This window comes from Pongo pygmaeus, chromosome 1 (assembly GCF_028885625.2).
Source record: "Pongo pygmaeus isolate AG05252 chromosome 1, NHGRI_mPonPyg2-v2.0_pri, whole genome shotgun sequence".
Lineage (NCBI taxonomy): Eukaryota > Metazoa > Chordata > Mammalia > Primates > Hominidae > Pongo > Pongo pygmaeus.
The window spans coordinates 65,716,878-65,734,603 of record NC_072373.2 but is presented as its reverse complement, the minus strand read 5'-3'; the positions used below and the strand labels follow the sequence as shown (position 1 = coordinate 65,734,603).

The following is a 17,726-nucleotide window of genomic DNA, read 5'->3' as shown; positions in this document are numbered from 1 at the left end:
CCAATTTCAACATGAAAATCCTTGAGAGAGGAGCATTAGATATCTTTTTAATTCAATCAGATTTTTAAATCTTATCACCTAAACTGAAATGGACTATAAGAAGCTTTGATAAAGGGAACTGAATGGGATCCTAATTTGAAGCATGGGTCTCTTTGGTGACAAAGCAAGTTTTATGGATTTCTGATACGTAGGCCCGAGGACTCTGGGTCCTAGGAAGGGAATTAATATTAAGGGAGAAGAAGAGCAGTGACTGAGGTGGGAAAGGCTAAAATTAAACTATCTCAGTGTCAGAGTTTTGTCTATGCTCAGGCTGCATCCAAGAGCTATATAATAGTTACTACAGAAGAATGTTTTCCAATTCAAAACAAGTTTATACAAATTTAAACTACACTTCTATGACTCATTTAAGAATAGATGCATCCCTTAAATTATATTAACTCATTCCTTCAAACACTTGCTCAATGCCTACTCTGTGCCAAGATATAGTTGCTGGAAATGCATGAATAAATAAGATGTGTCATATAAATGCACAAATGCTATAAGTCATTTTATGTCTTATGATGGAAAAAGGAGCATAAGTAAGGAAGTGGGGAAGTGGAGATAGCTAGGAAATGTTTCATTAAAGAGATGTATTTGAATTGAGCATTGAAAAATAAGTAGCATGCATGGACAGGAAGAATTAATATTTTTAAAATGGCCATACTACCCAAAGCAATTTATAGATTCAATGCTATTCCTAAACTACCATTGAGATTCTTCACAGAGCTAGAAAAAAACTATTTTAAAATTCATATGGAACAAAAAAGAGCCTAAATAGTCAAGGCAATCCTAAGCAAAAAGAAAAAAGCTGGAGGCATCACGCTACCCAACTTCAAACTATACTACAGGGCTAAAGTAACCAAAACAGCATGATCCTAGTACAAAAACAGACACATAGACCAATGGAACAGAACAGAGAACCCAGAAATAAGACTGCACACCTACAACTATCTGATCTTTGACAAACTTGACAATAACAAGCGATGGGGAAAGGATCCTCTATTCAATAAATGGTGCTGGTATAATCGGCTAGCCATACGCAGAAGCTTGAAACTGGACCCTTTCCTTACACCAGATACAAAAATTAACTCAAGATGGCTTATAAACATAAATGTAAAACCCAAAACTCTAAAAACCCTAGAAGACAACCTTGGCAATATCACTCAGGACATGAGCACTGGCAATGATTTCATGAAGAAGATGTGAAAAACAATTGCAACAAAAGCAAAAATTGACAAATGGGATCTAATTAACTGAGCTCCTGCATAGCAAAAGAAAGTATCAATAGAGTAATCAGACAACTTACAGAATGGGAGAAAAATTTTGCAAACTATGCATCCGACAAGGGTCTAATATCCAGTATCTAAAAGGAACTTAAGCAAATTTACAAGAGGAAAAAACCAAACAACTCCATTAAAAAGTGGGCAAAGGACACGAACAGATACTTTTCAGAAGAAGGTATAAATGTGGACAACAATCGTATGAAGGAAAGCTCAACATCATTGATTATTGGAGAAGTTCAAGTAAAAACCACAGCCAAGAAGAGAAGGAAATAAATGCATCTGGGGCAGCTGTGATAGGCTGAGAATTACAGTATAACCACAATGAGATACCATCTCACACCATCGGAATGGCTATTAAAAAGTGAAGAAATAACATGCTGGCAAGGTTGTGGAGAAAAAAAAACGCTTATACACCATTGGTGGGAGTGTAAATTAGTTGAACCATTGTGGAAAGACAGTGTGGCAATTCCTCAAAGTCCTAAAGACCATTCGATCAGGTCATCCCCCATTACTGGTTATATACCCAAAGGAATATAAATCATTCTGTCATAAAGACACACGCATGTGTATGTTCGTTGCAGCACTACTCACAATAACGAAGATATGGAATCAACCTAAATGCCCATCAATGATAGACTGGGTAAAGAAAACGTGGTGCATACACATCATAGAATACTATGCAGCCATAAAAAAGAATGAGATAATGTCTTTTACAAGGACATGGATGGAGCTGGATGCCATTATCCTTAGCAAACCAATGCAGGAACAGAAAACCAAATACCACATGTTCTCACTTCTAAGTGGGAGCTAAATTATGAGAACACATGGACACATAGAGGGGAATAACACGCAGTGGGGCCTATTGGAGCATGGAAGGTGGGAGGAGGGAGAGGATCAGGAAAAATAAGTAATGGATACTAGGTTAAATACCGGGGTAATGAAATATTCTATATCAAAAACCCCCATGAAACAAGTTTACCTATGTAACAAATCTGCACATGTACTGCTGAACTTAAAAGCTGAAAAAAATATAATTTGATTCAAAATATAAGAAAAGAAAAATGAGTAGCATGGACGAAGAAAAGGAAGACAGAAGGGGAAAGAGATGGGAATTCCAGGTAGATGGAACTGCAGGAGCAAGGAATCAAACAGTATGACACCCTTGAGAGATACAATGAACAGGGCGTGGCTGGGAGATAGGATGGGAAGTAGTAACAGGGAAAGCTAGAAAATTATACGGTTTTATACAATTTTATATATAATCATTTCTTTAAAATGGGCAAAGGACTTTGAATAAACATTTCTCCAAAGAAGATATACAAATGGCCATAAGCACATGAAAAGTTTCTCAACATCACTAATCATTAGGAAATGCAATTCAAAACTATAAGATTCATCACTTCACACTCATTAGGATGGCTATTAGAAAAACACAGAAAGTAACAAATGTTGGCAAGGGTGTAGAAAAATTGAAACATTGTGCACTGTTGGTGGGAATGTAAAATGGTACAGCTGCTGTGGAAAACAGTATGACAGTTCTTCAAGAATTAACAATATAATTACCATATAATCTAACACTTCTACTTCTGGCTATATACCCAAACAAATTGAAAGCAAAGTCTCAAAGAGATATTTGTGCACCCATGTTCACAGCGGCAGTATTCACAATAGCTAAAATATGGAAGCAAACCAGGTGCTTATTGATTAGTGAATGGAAAAGCAAAATCTGGTATATACATACAGTGGAATAGTATTCAGTCTCAAGAAGGGAGGAAATTCTGACATATGCTACAACATGTTAACTTTGAGGGCATTATGCTAAGTGAAATAAGCCAATTTTTAAAGGCAAATATTGTATGATTCAACTTATATAAGGTACTTAGCCAAAATTACAGAGACAAAATAGAATGGTGGTTGCCAAGGGGATGGGGGTAGGGGAAATGGGGAGTTATTATTTAATGGGTATAGGTTCAGTTTTAAAGATAAAAGAGTCATGGAGATGGATATGAGTAATAGTTGCACAACATTATGAATGTATTTAATACCACTTAAAATAGTAAATTTTGTTATATGTATTTTACCACAATAAGAAGAAAAAATCAATCCATGCAATTTATTAACAAACTTGAAAAACCATATGATCATCTCAAGAAATGCAGAGAAAGCATTTATGAATCCAACATGAATTCCTCATAAAAATTCTCAGTATATAGGAATAGAAGGGAACTTCCTCAACGTAATAAACAGCATCTACAAAAAGCCTACAGCTAACATCATCCTTAATGGTGAAAGACTGAGTGTTCCTCCTGTGATCAGAAACAAGATAAGAATGTCAGATCTCATTATGTCTGTTTAATGTTGTACTGGATGTTTTAGATGGGGAGGAGAAGAAGGAAGGAAAGAAGGAAGAAAGGACAGAGAGAGGGAGAAGGAGAGAAGAGGAATAGAAGAAAGCAGGGAGGGACATTTAAGCAAGGTAAATAAGCCGTAAGAGATATTTTAACATGAATGTGGAGTGTTGGATTAGCCCTTCTAGGCCAAAGGCTCTAAAATTCAATGATTTATTAAAGTCTATTTTACTATAGAACTTTAAAAAATGTTGAAAATGGGGGAAAAAAAGAAAAAAATCACTCATCATCCACTACTCCACCCAACCCTTAACATTTTGGGGTAATTTTAATATGGCATTTTTAATTTGCACATTTTCAATGTGGGTTTGTACTCAGTCCTCTTCAGTGAGACTCAATATCCATGTTGATAGCAGATGTTGACTAAATATCTAGAGATAGACATGGGATATTTTTTGGACCATGGATTGCTTTTGATGTCTTTTCATATTTACAAAGCCAGGCATTATTTAAGGTTGCATATACGCATCTGTTTGTTTATAGAAATTGCCTAACTTACTATCGCTTTGTACTCTAGATATTAGAAAAATTTTAATAAAAATATTTAATAAACATGAAATATATTATAAACTAACAGATATAATCCATAAACTAATATATTAAATACTACTAATAAAATGAATATCCATATACCCAGCACCCACCTTGAGAAACAGAACATGACCATTAACTCTGAAGCCCTGAGTCCCTTCTTGTCACAATGCTTTGTTCCATTCCCCAGAGATAAGTACTAGACTGAATTTTGTGTTAATCAGTCTCTTCATTTTGTTTAGAACTTTACCTCCTGTGATGGTTAATTTTAATGGGTCAACTTCACTAGGCTAGGGTGCTCAGTTGCTTGGTCAAACCCGTCTAGATATTGCTGTGAGACATTTTTCAAATGTGATTAATATTTAATCAGTAGACTTTGAGTAAAGCAGATTACACTTCATAATGTGGGTTGCCATCCAATCTGTTGAAGGCCTTAAAAGAATGGGATTCTCCACAAAGAAAGGAATTCTGACTCTGGATTGCCCTTGGACTCAAGACTGCAACATAAGCTCTTTCCTGGGTCTCCAACTTGCCAGCCTGCCTTCCACAGATTTCAGGTTTTCAAGCCCCCACAATCACATGAGCCAATTCCTTAAAATCAATCTTTCTCTCTTTTTGGTTCTGTTCTCTGGAGAACTTTGGTACATCTCCTAAATGTGTGTTAGTTTTGCCTGCATTTGAATTTTTCTTCAAATACCATACAATTCACCTATTTAAAGTATACAATGCAAAAGTTTTTAGTATATTCATAGTTATGCAACATGATCACAATCAATTTTAGTACATTTTTATCACCACAAAAAGAAACCTATACTCATTAGTGATCAATCCTCATGTCTCCCAGCTCGTGCTACTCTCTCACTAATCTACTTTCTGTCTCTATAGATTTACCTATTTTAGACATTACACATAAATGGAATTCTACAATATGTGATCCCTTGTGATTGGCTTCTTTCACTTACTATGTTTTCAAGGTCCATTGATGTTGTAGCATGAGTTCTTTATTCCTTTTTAATGCTGAATAGTATTCTACTGTGTGGACATACTACTTTATATATTCATCAGCTGAGGGACATTTGGGTTATTTCCACTTCTGGGATATTATGAATACAGCTGCTATATTTGAATTTTATACAAATCAAATATCTTACATATGCTTCTATAACTAACATTTTGACTATACATTAGGTTTTTAGTTGTTATGAGATTCATTCAAGTTGTTGGTTGAAACTCTATGTGTGTTTTAAATAATTACTTTTTAAAAACTGTACTCAACCCACTCAATTTATTTCACAACCACTAACAGGTCCTGGCACTTCATTTAAAAATATTGCTCTAGAATATATACCTGGGATTAGAATTGCTGGATCATAGGATTTGTGCATCTTCCCTTTGGTCTACTTTTCTGCCAACTCTTGGCTTTTGTTGCTAATCTGATAGGTGTATTATGGTATCTTCTTGCCTCAATTTACATTTTCTCACTCAATCAATGTCGCTGAACATCAAGTTATGTTTGCTGGACTTTTATCTCTTTTTTTCTGTTTACTCTCATTTTTTTTAACCTAAGGAGTGTTTTGTTTTGTTTCCTAATTGATTTTTAGGAGTTCTGTATATATTCTGGGTATCTTTTCTTTCAATTGTGTGTTACAGATGTCATTTTCCTTCCACTCTCTTAGTGTTGGAAGTTCTTAACTGGGATACAGTTAAATTTACCAAATTTTTTCCATATTGTCAGGCCTCTGAGCCCAAGCTAAGCCATCATATTCCCTGTGACCTGCATATATACATCCAGATGGCCTGAAATAACTAAAGAATCACAAAAGAAGTGAAGATGGCCTCTTCCTGCCTTAACTGATGACATTACCTTGTGAAATTCCTTCTCCTGGCTCATCCTGGCTCAAAAGCTCCCCCACTGAGCACCTTATGACCCCCCCCACCCCTGCCCGCCAGAGAACAACCCTCTTCGACTGTAATTTTCCTTTACCTACCCAAATCCTATAAAACGGCTCCACCCCTATTTCCTTTTGCTGACTCTCTTTTCGGACTCAGCCCACCTGCACCCAGGTGGAATAAACAGCCTTGTTGCTCACACAAAGCCTGTTTGGTGGTCTCTTCACAGGGACACGAGTGAAGCATATGGTTTGTGCTTTTTGTGTCTTAAGAAATCACTCTTAAACTTGGGGTCATAAAATATTCTTTTGTATTTTCTCCTAGAGATTTAAAAGTGTTTGCCTACACCGTGTAGCCAATCAAACCTTCTCTCCTTCCCTTCTTGCATCTGCCCACATGTGTATGGGTCTGTTGCCTGGCTCCCTATTTTGTTTCATTGGTTTTACCTATCCATGTGCCAGTATCACATACTTGTAATTAGAGATCTTTGTAAGAATTTAAATTTTGTTTAAAACCTTATCTTTATAAGATGTTTATATTTCAGAACTTTAACTTCGTAAGTTTCCTTCCTTTTGTTCAGAAAAAGGGTCTTGGTTATTTTTGGCCCTTTAGGCCCACATTTCAGAATCAGTTTATCAGGTATTAAGAAAATACTTTTTGGGATTTTAATTGGAATTGCTAGAATCTGTAAATAACTTTGGAGGAAATTGCCATCTTTACAATATTGAATCATTCTCTTTCTTGAATCTTTCTCTGTTCTTGAAACACAGAGAATAGGAAATTGTGTGTTTTGTGTACAAAAAAAGGAACAAGATATATGTGAACCTCCTTACAACCAATGAATGAAAAGCTGATCCAGAATGCTAGGCTACATTTTTCAGCTTGGAATCACTGTCTCATACAATACTGTCTAAAAGCTTTTCTTCTTCTTCTTCTTCTTTTTTTTAAATTTTCTTTCCACACTAGAGATTCACATCACAATTTAGTGTTCGCATTTCCTCTTGAGACTCTTACTGAATTAACATGTCTCTGGCTAGACATTACAGATTTTTATAGGAATAAAATGATCTGGCTCAGGATATCATTGGGAAATGAGTTCAGCAAGTGCCAGATTACAATGAATCTGATTAAATCCAATATACTCGGGGGGATTTCATTCATTGTTTCTTATCTAGCTTTTTTTTCTCACTACTTTGGTTCTCTAATAGAGTGAACTATTGGAGCATTTACAAAAGGAGAAATCCTCCAGGCTACTAGACACTGAAACTCTCTTCTGTTCTCTAGTAGATTTCACTCTAGATTGTCACAATAGGTATTTTGATTCTGTACTTTAAATACTGGGTTGTCTAAGTGTTCCCAAATCTTTTGTGTTCATTCTTAGCCATTCACAATCACCATGACCTATTTAAAAATTTACATTAACAGGGAAGCTAAGAGACACTCCCTTTTCATTCTTCAACTCTTTTGAAAAGCACGTAATATTCATTCTTGAATGTATCATGCTTTTTCTAAGCAACAGTATTTAATCTATTTGCCAAAGGATGGCATTTATCCGTCGCTTTTTTGGTTTATGGTTCTTTCCATACCCCCAATTATTTTTTCTTGAACATAAGCTGAAATTCTTCCCCTGCAGATGTTTGAGGCTGGTTCATATAGTCCCTAATCCCATTGGATATCCTTACTGATTTATAAAATTTTCCCTCTACTCAGATTAGCATCAAAATACTCTTAATGCTTTTAAAAATGCCATCATATGAACTGATTTGGATCTTTAGGAGTCAGAGAGATTTATTCACTTCCAATCACTTGAATTCGTGTCAGTGTTTCATACTTCAATGACCCTATTAATTTCAGTGCCATTTTCTTCTTTCGGGCTTAGCAGCTGCTTTGTAGTGGCAAAGGTTCATTCAAATGTAATGTATTTGAGGGCAACATATGAATCTTCATGTGTGGCTTTACATTTCATTCAATAATAGATGCCCTTCTTTTCCCTGTGTATGGTGTGTTATTTCTTTTGATGCATTCAAGCTTTTCTCTTTATTTTTTTGACTTTCAATAGTTTTATTACAATGTAGACTTCTTTGTGTTTATTTTAGTTGCTGTATATTTAGCATTTTGTACTGGTAAATGTGTTTTTCATCAAATTTGGGGAAATTCTGGCCATCACTCTTTCTTCAAAAATTTTTTCTGTCCCTTTTTTTTCTACTTCTGTTTACATGCATGTTGGATTGTCTGACATGTAGCAAATCTCTGTGGGTCTACTCACTTTTTAAAGATAATTTTTCTCTTTGTTGTTTACTTTTAATAATTTCTATTGCTCTATCTTCAAGTTCTCTACTTTTTCTTTTGTAATTTTTTTTGGCTGTTAAATTCACCCAGTGAATTTTTTATTTCTAAAATTATAATTTTCAATTTTCAGAATTTCCATTTGGTTTTAAAAATCTTTTTTTCTTTTTCTTTGCTGAGATTTTCTATTTGTCTCCTGAGATTTTCATTCATTGAAAACATGTTTTACTTCACTGAGGATAGTTATAATAGTCACTTTAAAAATCCTTATCTGTCAGTTTCAATATCTGATTCATCTCAGGGTTGATCTCTACAGTATGCGATCCATTTCCTTGAATTTCATATGTCAGATAGTTTTGGATAGTATTCTGGACTTTGTGAGTGTTAAGTGGAGAGTCTGGATTCTATTATTCTTCTCTGATGAGTGTTATTTCCTTTGTAGGTAATTTTTCCGGCTAGATTTTAACTGAAAACTCTCTCCCTTTTGGAGACAGCTCTGGTTTCAGTTCAGATCTTTTGTTTTTAACTGAGCTGCTGTGATTCTGTTTTGGGTGGTTCAGGATCTCCCAGAGATGTGGGTTGACAGTTTGGGGATCCACTCTCTGACTCCTTCCTTGGGATTTCTTAATCTCTTCAGAATTCAAAATTTTCTGTCTTCACTTTTCTGCTTCCCCAGATAAGAATAACTGATAAGTTTTATACATGCCCACCTGGTACTGCTGAGCCTGACTTCTGGACTGCACTTTGCCCCAAGCTAAATGCCAAAGAGAGGGGAATTTTCTTGTGGAGTTCCTGATCTTCAAGCAAGCTTGCCCTTCCTACCAGTCTGCTGTTCACATTTCAGTATATTCAGCTCTTTGTATTGTGTCCAAGTGGAGTTCCTGATCTTCAAGCAAGCTTGCCCTTCCTACAAGTCCACTGTTCACATTCCAGTATATTCAGCTTTTTGCATTGTGTCCAAGTTGTTTTCTGCTGGGGGATGGTCCACTAGGGTCTTAGTCTACCATGGTTGAAAACAGAAGTTGTGTCCTGCCTGGGACTTTGGATTTTGAGTCACCCTTGTCCTGGTCAATGCGATAGCCTCCTAACCAGTCCCTGTTTGTGTCCTTGCTCCCTCCAGTCTATCCTCAACATATCAGTCAGAGTGATCCTATGAAAACGTAACAGGAGCCTCCAATAGCTTCCCATTTCACTCACAGTAAATTAAAAAATACTTAAAATGTGCTACTCTGCCTGTCTGAAACTCCTCATCCTTGGCTTCCAGATCACATGCTTATGCTAGTTTGTATCTTACCTTTCTGAACACTCATTCAGCAACTCGTTGTTTCCTCTAATCCTGAAACGTGGGTCACCCTGAAAGTATGGTTCTACTTTAAAGTTCTATGCCAGGGCACTGAGTAAGGCTTTTCCCGTTCCCAGCAATCAGAAACCAGGACCCCACTGCTGAAGACGACGTATGTATCCCCCAACTTTCTCAGAGAGTTATCGGCAGCACTGACTTAAAGAGGATTAAGAGCTTCTGGGTGCAGGCTGCTCTTTAATATTTTTCACGCTAGAATTTGCTCAGATTTGAATAAACGCAGAGCGAAACTAGAGAGCGTTCGCGCAGGTTCTAGCTACCTTGGTCAAAAGGAGGGGCTGATGCAACTTTCCTCCCAGTTTCTGAGCCCTCTCGCACGGCAGCTGCGAGCCTCGGGGAAGCGGAACCCACAGGCGCGCGCGCCGCTGCTTCTGGCCGGGCGCGGGTTGTGGTGCACCACGGGAGCGCCGCACCGGCCGGCATGGAGGAGCGCGGCGATTCCGAGCCGACCCCCGGCTGCAGCGGCCTGGGTCCGGGCGGTGTTCGCGGCTTTGGCGACGGCGGCGGAGCTCCCTCGTGGGCCCCCGAGGACGCCTGGATGGGCACTCACCCTAAGGTCAGGAGGCGCGAGAGGAGCAGGGCGCCGTCCAGGCCCCTAACTCAGGCAGAACTCCCAGGCAGCTCGCTCTTTCTTCCTCAGTGGGAGAGCTGAGGACGCGCGCCACCCTCACCGAGGGGGAACGGTGTGCACAACTGCCAGCCTCAGGCAGCATCGGTTTTGTTTGTTTAAACAAGTTGCACTATCTGAATCCCCCAGCCAAAGCCATTCTGGAACTGAGAGCCAGACAGTAACTCCGCCCCTCTCAAGCCGGAGATCCCTAATAAGCGCTCCACTAGTTTTGCTGTCTAGGTAAATCCCCTTTGGGGGATAAATTTATTTAATCCTCACGGTAACCATGCAAGACAATTTGTGGGCGATGGATAAGATCTAGGGGTCCATAGTGATAAAGATTTAAGCACAGTCACGTTTACACTTAGCCTTGGGCCCAGAGTGCATCTTTATTTTGCAAAGGTGCAGTTTCCTAATATTTCAGATTTCTTCGAAAGTTTGAATAGGTTCTTGTTCAAAGCAGAGCTACTCACATTTTGCGTGTATTTTTCTAGATTAGCAGCAAGCGAGATCAAGATAGTCCCCTGCTTGCTTCTGCTTGAGACATTACTGCCTTGTACCAGTAAGGTTCCAAGCAGTGAACAGACTGCTTGGAGATGTGGGTTTTGTAAGAATCTCAAAAACTAGTCTCTACGGTACTTCAACAGAATTGCACTCTTCTGCTAGAGAGCAATAATTCATAATCATCTAAAAACAGCCAAGAAAAAATTTGAAGGTATAAGTTTGAAGAGTTAACCTTTTTCAGCTTCTCTTGCTTAATTTTATCTTCCTACTCTGTCCCCTTCATCCTCCCAAAAGGTGAGAAAAATAAACAATAGCATGGAAATATTATTTAGTGCCCTTTTAGGGAAACAATAGCATGGAGAGGCAGCATATTGGTTAGGCGCATGAACTCAAAATCAGACTCAGTTTAAATCCTGATTCTGTCACTTATCAACCTTGTGATTTGGGACAAGTTGCTTGATCTTATTATGCCTTAGTTTCCTCACCTGAAAAATGGGGATATTAATAGTTCATACTTACTTATAGGGTTGCTACAAGATTAAATTAATGAATATTTGTAAGCCATTCAACATACAGAAAGCACTATATAAGTACTTAATAAGTGAAACACCAGTAACAACTTTTTAAAACCTTATCTAGATTTGGTGGTGTTATTCAGTTTGTATACTTGTAGATTGTTTTCTTTTTCAAGTTAATGGCTGTATACACCTTGACCATCAAATCTCCCCTTTTGATTTCTCTTCTTGAAAGATCAAATTAATTTTTAAAAGAAAAATAACTTGTTTGTTTTTCCAATTTCACCTTTCTGTTAATTTAAAAATTATGTAGTTTCATTCAGTAAAATGGTACCAGATTTATTATCCCCAAATACACTTTTATTTTATTATTCTCCTGCTTAGAAATCCTCAGTGTTTCCATACTGATAAAATCACACATTTAGCTTGACCACCAAGGCCTTGTAACCTGGCTCAAAATTATGTTTTGGGTGTTATTTTCAAAACATGTTTCCTCCTGAACCTGTACAGTTACAGTGAAGCTGATGGGAGAATGTGACTTTAGACCTGTCCCCATGTAGGTCTGCTAATAATTCAACTCAGCATTAGCCCTGCATATCCACCTAGTCTCTGGCATAGCTGGGCAGCCTCAGAATTCTCCTGCAGGTGTAGGCCCCTGAAAAATATTCCCCTTATGCTGACCAGTAGTCTGAAAGAAGCAGCTTTCTCTAGTTCCTTGTCAATTCCTTTTAAAAAATCTACTCTTAAAGTGAGAAAGAGTGGGTGGAGAGGCTAGGACTGATACTCTAGCAGATTCTCTCCATATGCAAATAAGAGGCTAGGGAAATACACAGTATCCACTAACATGTCCCAACACAAATTTTATTAAAAAGGTTTCTCTATTGCTGGCAGATAGGTTTCTTTACAGGCCCTTGAATGTATGTGGCTTAATCCCACCTTTGTGTAATTACCTGCAGTATTACTCTTACTTCTGCACTTACTTAAATCATAATGTTCTTCTGTGCTCAAATTGTATCCCATCCCACCTCTGCTATAAAGCTTTTACCAGTCCCTCTGAGTAGAGCTCTTCTGACCTGCTGTGTCATGTTTTTTATTCCATTTACATGGTTTTTAATCACTTACAGTCATATATTGTTACTTGCCTAACAATTTTAAGTGTGCATGTATTTAACAATTGCAAGTTCTTTAGAGACAGAGATAAGATCTTATATTGCCTTTTAACTTCCACTATACCTAGAAGAATTTTATAGATTATATATGCTTGATGACTACTTGATGATTGGAAGAAAATATTAAATAATTTTTCCTTCTCAATTTGACAATTATATTTTAATTTTCAGTATTTAGAAATGATGGAATTAGATATAGGAGATGCCACCCAAGTTTATGTAGCATTCTTGGTTTACCTGGACCTCATGGAAAGTAAGTTGTTTGTTTATATTGTTTTGTTATTGGGACTGTGGTAGGGATTTGGGGGGTTGGATTGGGATATAGCATTCTTAACATAATAAGCAATCTTTTATGCATTTGCTGTTAATTTTGCAATTTATTTATTTACATTGGGAATTACTGAGTAACGGAAACTACTAGAAAAGCAAAGACAGGAGGTAGTGTTGTGAGTGATATTTGCTCAGCTGAGTATTAGGTAGAAGTTTGGAGTTTTTATTTTTTGTATTTAATAAACATTATTGTCCATTCAATGATGCTCTTTCAGGCAAAAGCTGGCATGAAGTAAACTGTGTAGGATTACCAGAACTCCAGCTCATCTGCCTTGTTGGTACTGAGATAGAAGGGGAGGGGTTACAGACTGTGGTGCCTACCCCCATCACTGCTTCCCTCAGCCATAACAGGTGAGCAGGTGATTTTGGTCTAAGTTCCTTTCCTAAGTAAAGCAGTAGGAAACATTAAACATAGTGATATAATATTTTTAAGGAAATTTAGGATACAGGGTTCATAGCTTTACTCTTGGCTATTTGAGGAATAAGTTAAATATGAGTGTTGTATTCGGCCATTCTTGCATTGCTATAAAGAAATACTTGAGACTGAGTAATTTCTTAAAAAAAAAACAGAGGTTTAAGTGGCTCATAGTTCTGAAGGCTTTACAGTAAGCATGGTGCTGGCATCTACTTGGCTTCTAGGGAGGCCTCAGGAAGCTTATAATCATGGAGGAAGTTCGTGAAGCAAGAGCAGGCACATCATATGGCAAAAGCAGGAGTGAGAGAGAGTGTTGAGGGGGAGGTTCCACACACTTGTAAATGACCAGATCTCACGAGAACTCATTGTCCTGAAGACAGCACCTAGCCATGAAGGATTTACCCCTATAACCCAAACATCTCCCACCAGGCCCCACCTCCAACATTGGGGATTACAGTTCAACATGGGATTTGGGCAGGAACAAATATACAAAGTATATCAAACATTCAACAAGTATTTATTTAGCATTTACTCTATGGTCAGTACTTTTTCAGAGGCAGTATGTATGGTAGAAATATTTATATTCTTGGTAAGGAAGCAAGACCATTACATATGAAATAACAGATGTTATAAGATGTACCATGTAATACAAATTATACTTTATATAGGAGTTGGTGAAAAGCATGATTAACATGCAAGCTGAAATCAAATTTTCACGTAGCTTTTTTTAAAAGCTTTAACAAAAAGACTTTTTTTTAGGACCTTTTTTTAAAAAGCTTAGGTACACAGCATTGGATTAAGCATGTCTTTGTTTCATGACATACTCTCATTATTAGTTCATGCTTGGTTTTTATTTATTTACTTAGTTATTTTTAATAATGTAATAAGTATCTCTGTACCCATCACCCAAAGCAAAACTAGATTCTTGACAATAACTAACATCTAATCTTACAAGTCCCTTCCTTAACGTGCTTTCACTGACCTGAGGTAACTGTCATTCTGAATTCCACATACACTGGGAATTTTTAAATTTTAGATGTTTTTAACTTTAATTTAAAAATCTTATCTTTTAAGGCTGACCTTCCTTATACACTTAATATTATATTGCTAAAATTCATCCGTTCTTGTGCATTTTTTGAGCTGCCACATAACATTCCATTGTGTGATTATACCACCATTTTCATATCCACTCCCTCGATGATGGAGTATTGCTGATGTTTAACTTTAGGAGATAATTTCAAACTATTTTCAAAGTGGTTGCCTCAATTTACTTTTCACCTGCAGCGTAAATAAGATCCTTTGGAGCTATATTGTCTCTCACATTTAGTATTGTCAGACTTTTAAATTTTTGCCAACAGAATGGATTATTCTCATTGTGGTCTTAATTTACATTTCCCTTATTACTCATAATACTGAATATTTCTTTATATATGTATTATTTATAAGAAATATCTGTTCATATCTTTTGCCTGTTGGGTTGCTTTTAGTTTTCTCATTGACTTGTGTGAATTCTTTATATATTCTTGACCGTAATAGTTTTTTGATTCTGTTTTCCAGTTTTTAAATCTGTCTTTCACTGTCTTAAGATGTTTTTCAATGAATAACAGTTCTTAATTTGAATATAATCATATTTATCCATCTTTTATAATCAACATCTTTGTGTCTAGTTTAAGAAATATTTTCTATCTAGTGGTCTAAAAAATACTCACTTATATTTTCACTAAGAGTTCTATTGTTCTTGTTGTTTTTAGTGGTGTGAGAGGAGGTTAGGGATACCATTGTCATGTGGATAACCACTTTTTCTACCTCCATTTACTGAATAGTCCCTCCTTTCCTCACTATCTGACATATCACTTCTGCTATTTTCCAAAGTTCCAAACATGCATTAATTTGTTTCTGGGTTCTCTATTACATTCCATTAGTCAGTTTATCTGTCCTTTTGCCAATACAACATCTCTTAATCACTTGCTTCGTAAGAAGTCTTGGTATCTGGTTAGCAAGCCTCCCTTACGCATTTCTTTTTTAGAAGCTGTGGCAGGCAGCTTCAAAGATGGCTTCTTCTAATTCTGGTATTCACTCCCTTATGTAACTCTCTTCCCTTGAGTGTGACCTGGACTCAGTGACTTCTTTCTAATGAATAAAATTTGGCAAAAATGATGGGATGTCACTTCTAAGATTAGGTTACAAAAGACGGTGGCTTCTATCTTGGGCACTCTCTCTTGCTTGCTATAAAGGAAGCCAGCTGCCACGTGAGCTGTCCTACAGAAAGTCTGAAAATAGAAAAGAGATGGCAATTGTTGATGGAGCAAGATTCTTGAGAGATGAGGAAGGATGGATTCAAGAGGATAGTGGAAGAGAGTAATACTGAGCATGTAAAAGGGAGCTGTAAACCTCTGAGAGTGGGGTATGGGAAGAATGAACAAATGAAAACACAGCTCTATTTGGGTGGCATATAAGTAGGGAAAAGAGCAGAGCCTCTTACATTCCAGCATGAATACCGTTGATGAATACTTATATTTTTTCTAGCTGACTATGACTGAATACATAGCAGTCTAGTAGAAAGAGCCCCAGACTATAAAGTCTTAAGACCTGGGTTCTAGTCTTGGGACTGACACTTAACATTTTGTTTGATGTTTAGCAACACACCTAGTTTCTTTGGGTTTCAGTTTCCTTGTCTTTTGTTGTTGTTGAGGGATTTAGATTACCAGTACATGCAAGATCCCTTCTAAATTAAAGCTGCTGTAACTGGTTATTTTCATTGTGCATATTTCATAAAGCCATATTAAACTAAATTTGCAGATTTCTATGAAGTATTTTTTGTATTTATGATTTCATAATGAGAATTGTTTTTTAATATGTCAGTCTATTCATGTGCTTCTTTGAGAAGCTCCTTACTGTGGAGTTTTTTCTGTGTTTGAGAATTACAAATAGTTGTTAGCATTGACATCAGATTTAATCACTAGTACTTTCCGGTTTTTACTAGCATGATTTCTAAGCCATCCTATATCCAAGAGTCTTAATTCATTCCTCAGAACTCATTACTTATGTCTTTTAATTACTGTAACAAATATTGTCCTAGCTAGTATTAGTGTTATATTATTTGTTTGGACAAGGAGCTACTATTTGAAATTAACCTGCATTTATTCCTAAAAAATAAAATTAATGAAAGCAATAGCCTATTTTAATCAAAATCATTTCATAAGTCTAGAAGTACAAATTTGTTTCCATTGTTAATTTCTAGTATTTTCCAAGTGGTAATTAATGCTTTTCTAGCTTGAATGGCTAAAGCTTGTTTTCTTCTTCAAGTAGAATTAGTTGGAATGATAATTTGGTAAGGCATTTTGGTGCTCTTGCATTTAATAACTGAGAGAGCTTAAATCTTTATGTCTTGTTTTTATATAAATATTCTTAACTATATTATGCAGTAGAATACTAATATAGAATATAGCACAAATGAGGCCTGATACATACAAGATTTATGCCTTTTAGTGCATAACATTTTCTCAACTCAAACTATGCAAATAACTTTTTAACAAATGGAAATGTGTGTGTGTATATGTATGTATGTGTGATTTCATTACTCAGTCTTTAACAGGGCAGTCTTTTAGGTAGTAGGCATACTTTTATCTATTTTTACTTTTAGTGTATTTTATAATATAAAATGTTATATATCTAACAGTAATGCTGCAATTCCAGCCTTTCATAGTTAATGTGGGAATTTTTTTGTGTTAGTAACACAGAGAAGAAAATGATTGATGTTGAGTCTCTGATAACCTTGTATAGCAAAGAAATTCATTGGGACATGTCCTAAAAGTATTTGTTGGGAAGATGTGAGGGTAACTCATCATGAAAGAAAAAATACTTTTTATTTAAGACAGAAAACAGCTTTTACTTATTCAGTGATGAAACATCTACATACATTAATGATTCTGTTTTCACTTTTAAATATTATTATTTGTCAGACAATATTGCTTGGGCTTTTTGGTCTTAACAATTATTTATTGAGTGACTCTTATGTGTCAGGCAATGATCTAGGTGCTGGGGATACCATGATAACAAATACTTTCATGACATCCTCATGAAAGTAGTATTCTAGCACTGAATATTTGCTTAGAAAATACATTTTTTTTTTTAGTAATTCTTGGATGGAATCTAAAAAAACAGAATTGCCCTTTGTTCAGATATTTAATTGAATGTGTGATTTGGAACTGCCTTCACTTATTTTGTAGCTAGATAACTGAATAACAAGTATTATGGAGTACTGATAAGTAGTTTAACAGGGATATGTACAAAATTATGTCAAAACCCAGAGGAAGGACAGGAAAAGTCTCTTTAGCCAGTAAGAGACCATGGTTTAGTAGGGCAACTGCAAGTAATTAAGCGTGA

General features: G+C 36.4%; 1 protein-coding gene across 3 annotated transcripts in view; it reads left to right on the top strand.

The window, feature by feature from the left end:
• Positions 1-8,204: 8,204 nt before the first annotated feature.
• The window catches only part of TSEN15 (tRNA splicing endonuclease subunit 15), a 78,472-nt gene continuing 68,950 nt past the window's right edge, over positions 8,205-17,726 (top strand). For all 3 annotated transcript variants that reach the window (XR_010122920.1, XM_054452481.2, XM_054452483.2), the window contains exons 1-3: positions 8,205-10,353; positions 12,767-12,848; positions 13,141-13,276. Coding sequence is in view for 2 of the 3 variants with exons in the window: in XM_054452481.2 (XP_054308456.1) it covers positions 10,219-10,353; positions 12,767-12,848; positions 13,141-13,276 (353 nt within the window). In the remaining variant the exon portion in view is untranslated. The remainder of the gene's footprint in view (positions 10,354-12,766; positions 12,849-13,140; positions 13,277-17,726) is intronic.